Genomic DNA, 5,000 nt, shown 5'->3' with positions numbered 1-5,000 from the left:
CTGTATAGTCACCTGATGCTCACTGGACACTTTCGCTTCATTTATCTGCACAAACAACTGAACCTCTGGACCTGCATCTGCATGATGTTACACACTGAGCTGCAGCCACGTGATTGGCTGATTAGAAGACTACATGAATGAGCTGTATGGTGTACAGGTGTTCCTAATAAAGTTACCAGAGTCCATTTGTCATCAATATATAACTTAACAACTAACAAATACAATTCTTATAATTTTTTCTAATTAAAATAATATTTAAAACTTTTTAATGTTTTTTATTAAAACGAAAAAAAAAGGGAGAAAACCCAGGTTTCGTTGAACCGCAAACAGCTCCATCTCTTCCGCTTTTCCTCCCGCCTGCCACTTCAGCGTGTTTCTAACAAGCACCGAGCTGCTGCTGCTGCTGCCCCACTTCTGTTCACACACACACACACACACACACACACACACACACACACACACACACACTGCTCCCACGAGACACCATGTTCGATCCCATCATGCATCTCCTGTATCCAGTACACACACTCATACACTGCGGGTGTGTAACAGGCCTCGAGGAGGTTGTAGGAAGTGTAAGGATCTTTTTATTTTAAACACTTGTTTCCGATTTCAGAAAAACGGTCTGTATTTAGGACATTGTTACAGTTACTATAGTAACAGTTCATCCACAGGGACCTGTTCAGCAGATACTCCATGTACATGTATACAATGCACAGGAATACAAAATGTGGTTTGTTTAAAATATAGAAATAATATTGTTTATGTAACATTGATGGAAGGAGTTCAAAGGACTTCAAGTTAAAAATCAGTTGCTTGTGGAATGAGATATTTCTAATACCATTTTAGGTTTTTTTTCACACACACACACACACACACACACACACACACACACACACACACTGACCTGCTGTACGATGGTGGTGAGTTCGAGACACAGCTGGATCACGTTGTTCCTCGTCACTGAATAATCCGTTACTGCAGCGAAAGGAGACCTGAAAAAGAAGTAGCACCTGGAATTAACCATTAGATCGTTCTTAGTTTCAGATCTTCTGGATAGTCAACACGTGTGTGTGTGTGTGTGTGTGTGTGTGTGTGTGTGTGTGTGTGTGTGTGTGTGCGCGCATCCCTGGTACATTTACAGCATTTGAGTGACTTACAACTGAGCAGTTGAGAGTTAAGGGCCTGGCTCAGGGGCCCATCGGTTTCAGCTTGATGGTGCAGGGATTTGAACTCATGACCTTCTGATCAGAGTTCAATGTCTTAACCACTGAGCTCCCACCATCCCAAATAGTCAGTCTCTGCTCATAATAAAGCTGTTGGTGTTGGGTTAGTGAACAATCTAGTGAAGGTCATATTAAGATCATCACTTGAGAAATACGTCCAAGAACAAAAGCAAAACATAATGGAAAAGAAATTCTCCTACAGATGAGGTATATATTTGTGGTTGTCAGCCTGGTTCATCGTAAATGACGTCTTTGCAGCTGAATTCGTCCTCCAGACCCAGTTTCCTGTCTTCCCGCAGGTGCTTGAAAGAAAAAAATGTGGGTCGTTTGTATTGAGGTTGTGCTCTATATATGCAAGAACATTGACTTTTTCTCCCTGTTCATCTCCTCCTGCACATCTTTAAATACTCCAAGCTGCAGGGCTGAGCAGCTCACCAGTGCTCCAGAGACCTCCTCTTCCTCCCTTTTCTTCACACGCTAGCATCGAATCAATCAATCGATCCACAGGAACGTGAACACAGCGAGTCATAACACACTCCGAAGAAAAAAGTCTAAATTCCACCTCACGTTCCCAGGAACGCTGTTTTAAAGCACTCTGTTTTCTTGAAATTGCTTTGGAGTAAACAGAGCAAGTCTGAAATGCCAAGCTGGAGGTGCTGATTGTTTGTTTTCTTCAGAGGACAAAATAAAACACACTTACACTTCTTTTAGCTGAGAGAGAAAAGCAATAATAAGTGCAGCGCCATAGATACGGAAAGACGGGATTCGGGAACACGGAGGAGTTTTATCTCTTGCTGGGAATGAAGATGAATTTGTGTATCTGCACTTTTCCACCCCTCCACCCCTTCCACCCCCTCTTCCACCCCGCCCCCCCCCCCTCAATGTCACAGTGTCAACGTGTGTAATAAAAACGCCGAAGGCTCCTTCGAGCTCTAAGTCTGCGCCTGACAGCCGGCCGAGGATTTGGACGGACGCTGGCATTTTAACGTTCCCCAAAATGTGACCTTAAGCTGCAATCAGGGGAAAAAGAGATGGAAAGATGACAGAAAGTGACAGCAAGAGTGAGAAACTGAAAAGGTGAAAAAAACACAAAAAAACGTCTAATGAACTAAAAAACGGAGGAAGAGGAAACGACACACGCTTTTAATAACACTTTCATAAGCGTGACATTCGTGTTTAAAGGAAAACCACACAAGACCTTTATAACACGTTTAGAAACAATGCATAGACCTTTTGGAAATGCATAATGAACACCAAGGAACGAGTGCAAACATGAGCCGGAATGGAGACTCCTCACTCCACCAGCACACACGATCCCCCGCAGATCCCCGGAGGAACCACACAGCTTCAGGACATCACGAACTCCTGGAATTCCAGAACTCAATGTTCCAGGAGTCACAACTACTCTAGCACAGCTCCAATTAGCTAATAAGAGCTAGCAGCAGAGCTCGCTGCCCACGCAACCATCAGCTCATGCTCGGATGAAGATTGAGAGACACGCCTAGAGTCTTTACAGCTCGGTTTCCAGGAGCCAAAAAAAAAAACCGAATGATCACACTCACACCCACACGACCAACCGTGGACATCAGCCTGACTCACACTGATCACCTGATTACAGACGTTTAACCTTCATACATTATTCCTACAGTTCCTTGTGACCAGGTTCCACATGCACAAAGGTTCTGAGAATGGATCTGCAAACATCAGCGTCAACATCATGAATACCACGCTGTGAGTTTGCCATATGTGAAAACTGCACTAATGATTAAAAATAGACCTCTCTCTCTCTCTCTCTCTCTCTCTCTCTCTCTCTCTCTCTCTCTCTCTCTCTCTCTCTCTCTTTAAAATCTTTCTTTTCACTGCCTTGTTCTCTGTCTGGAGGACAGACAGAAGCTCTATTGAGAACAACGGAAGCTGATGAGCTTAATTAGGCCACCATTAACAAGAGGATCCACGCTCCTCCTCCATAACCCGAAACCCCCCCACCCCCCCACCCCCCATCCTCCTGCTTCTGACCCCATTTCATCGGATTTACCCCGGCACCGGTTCACCACACAAAACAAACAGAGAGATTAAGACTCAGATTTCAGATCATGCATATAATCACTAAAAGATTTGGTGATCTGGCGAGACTTCGTAGCCGTTTAGCAGCAGCGATCATCAGCAAGAGTCAAGCAGAGTGCAGGGAGAACCGCTCGGCCTCTGAGCGCAAATTTAGTTTCACCCGGGGGCAATGGGGGCAGGAGAGGAAGCCAAATCCAGGGTCAGAGAGAGGAGGAGGGTCAGAACATGTGCAATAAATGAGTGTTAGGAAAGAATAAGTACGGCCAACACCTTCAGGTGATATTTAAGACTGTGAAGTCTTCTAAGACCTTCTAAGAGTGTGTGTGTGTGTGTGTGTGTGTGTGTGTGTGTGTGTGTGTGTGTGTGTGTGTGTGTGTGTCTGTCTGTCTGTCTGTCTGTTTGATCGGTTTGTTGTAATCTGTCCATCACATACCCTAGCGTCAACAGGAATGCTCACTAACACAACGTATACAACGTAACGCGAGGTGAGAAAAAGGGTGTGAAGAACTCATTAATGAGAGACAGTGAGAGACACCCTGAGTTACATAAGTGTAAATCACTCATCATCTCCGTATATAACATGAAACCAACAAACAACTACAGGATACAGAATAAAACCTCTGCAAGGACACATGATCCGAGGTGGAATCAAAAGGTTTGGAGATTCGCTCTGTTTTTCCAGAAAGTACTTTATTTATTTTAATTTATTTATGTTTTCATACGACCGCCTTTAAAATAGTCTCCTTTCACAGTAAACGTGTCCTGGAAGTCTTCATTTCGAAGCGTGTGAAAGATCTTCTGCGATTCAGGCCAGATCTCCGCATCGGTGTCAAAACGGCGTCCTGCATCTTCATCTCTCAGGAAGAGGGTGAAGTCTGCAGGAGTCAAATCTTGCGAGTAGTGTGGGTGCGGAAGAGAGATCGTGTTGTTTCAGGTTGTTTTAAGCTCGATGTTCAGAATAGCAGACGTGGTAACACACGTGGTTAGAATACTGTAGCACCAGCACTGCTCCTGATGTACACAGGATGATGTCTTTGGGCAAACTGACTTATGAAGGTCGGTGCTCCCTGTGACTGTGCATGCAGCCTTATGCTGCCATCTGTTGGCGTGATACAAATTTGGTCTCGGGATTTTTTTGATACAACCTCGTAGAAGTGCACTGTTTGAGTATTAATCATTACTGAGCATGACTGAGCATTATTGCGCATTAATAAGCATTACTGAGCATTACTGAGCATGACTGAGCATTACCAGGCATTACTGAGCATTATTGAGCATTAATAGGCATTACTGAGCATGACTGAGCATTACCAGGCATTACTGAGCATTATTGAGCATTAATAATCATTACTGAGCATGACTGAGCATTACCAGGCATTACTGAGCATTACTGAGCATTATTGAGCATTACTGAGCATTATTGAGCATTACATTGGACAAAAATTAGTAGAAATATATTTTTTAAGCCGAAATGCAGAGAAATCGATTCAGATGGAGGCACTAAAGTGTTGTGTCGTGAACTTGACCTAAGATAACCTGCTCAACTCTAGAAGCTGCTTCTCAAATCACAATAAACTCAATTACTCCTTCATCTGTCGGTTCCTTTCTCTGCTGACTCAGCAACTGATCCAACCCATATCCAATATAACCATTACAACCTGATCACTGAAAAAGGAGGAGAAGGGGAAGAGGAGAAAGAGGAGAGTGGGA

At 43.8% G+C, this 5,000-nt stretch overlaps 1 protein-coding gene across 5 annotated transcripts in view; it reads right to left on the bottom strand.

Annotated features, from left to right (window-relative positions):
- The window catches only part of cnksr2a (connector enhancer of kinase suppressor of Ras 2a), a 59,177-nt gene that overhangs the window by 35,699 nt on the left and 18,478 nt on the right, over positions 1-5,000 (bottom strand). For 3 of the 5 annotated variants that reach the window (XM_083529605.1, XM_083529607.1, XM_083529603.1), the window contains exon 4: positions 908-1,013. In XM_083529605.1, coding sequence (XP_083385731.1) covers positions 908-1,013 — 106 coding nt within the window. The remainder of the gene's footprint in view (positions 1-907; positions 1,014-5,000) is intronic. The other 2 variants (XM_083529604.1, XM_083529606.1) reach the window with 1 other exon arrangement.

This window comes from Silurus aristotelis (genome assembly GCF_946808225.1).
Source record: "Silurus aristotelis genome assembly, chromosome: 25".
In the NCBI taxonomy this organism is placed as follows: Eukaryota; Metazoa; Chordata; class Actinopteri; order Siluriformes; family Siluridae; genus Silurus; species Silurus aristotelis.
This window is presented reverse-complemented; position numbering and strand designations above follow the sequence as displayed.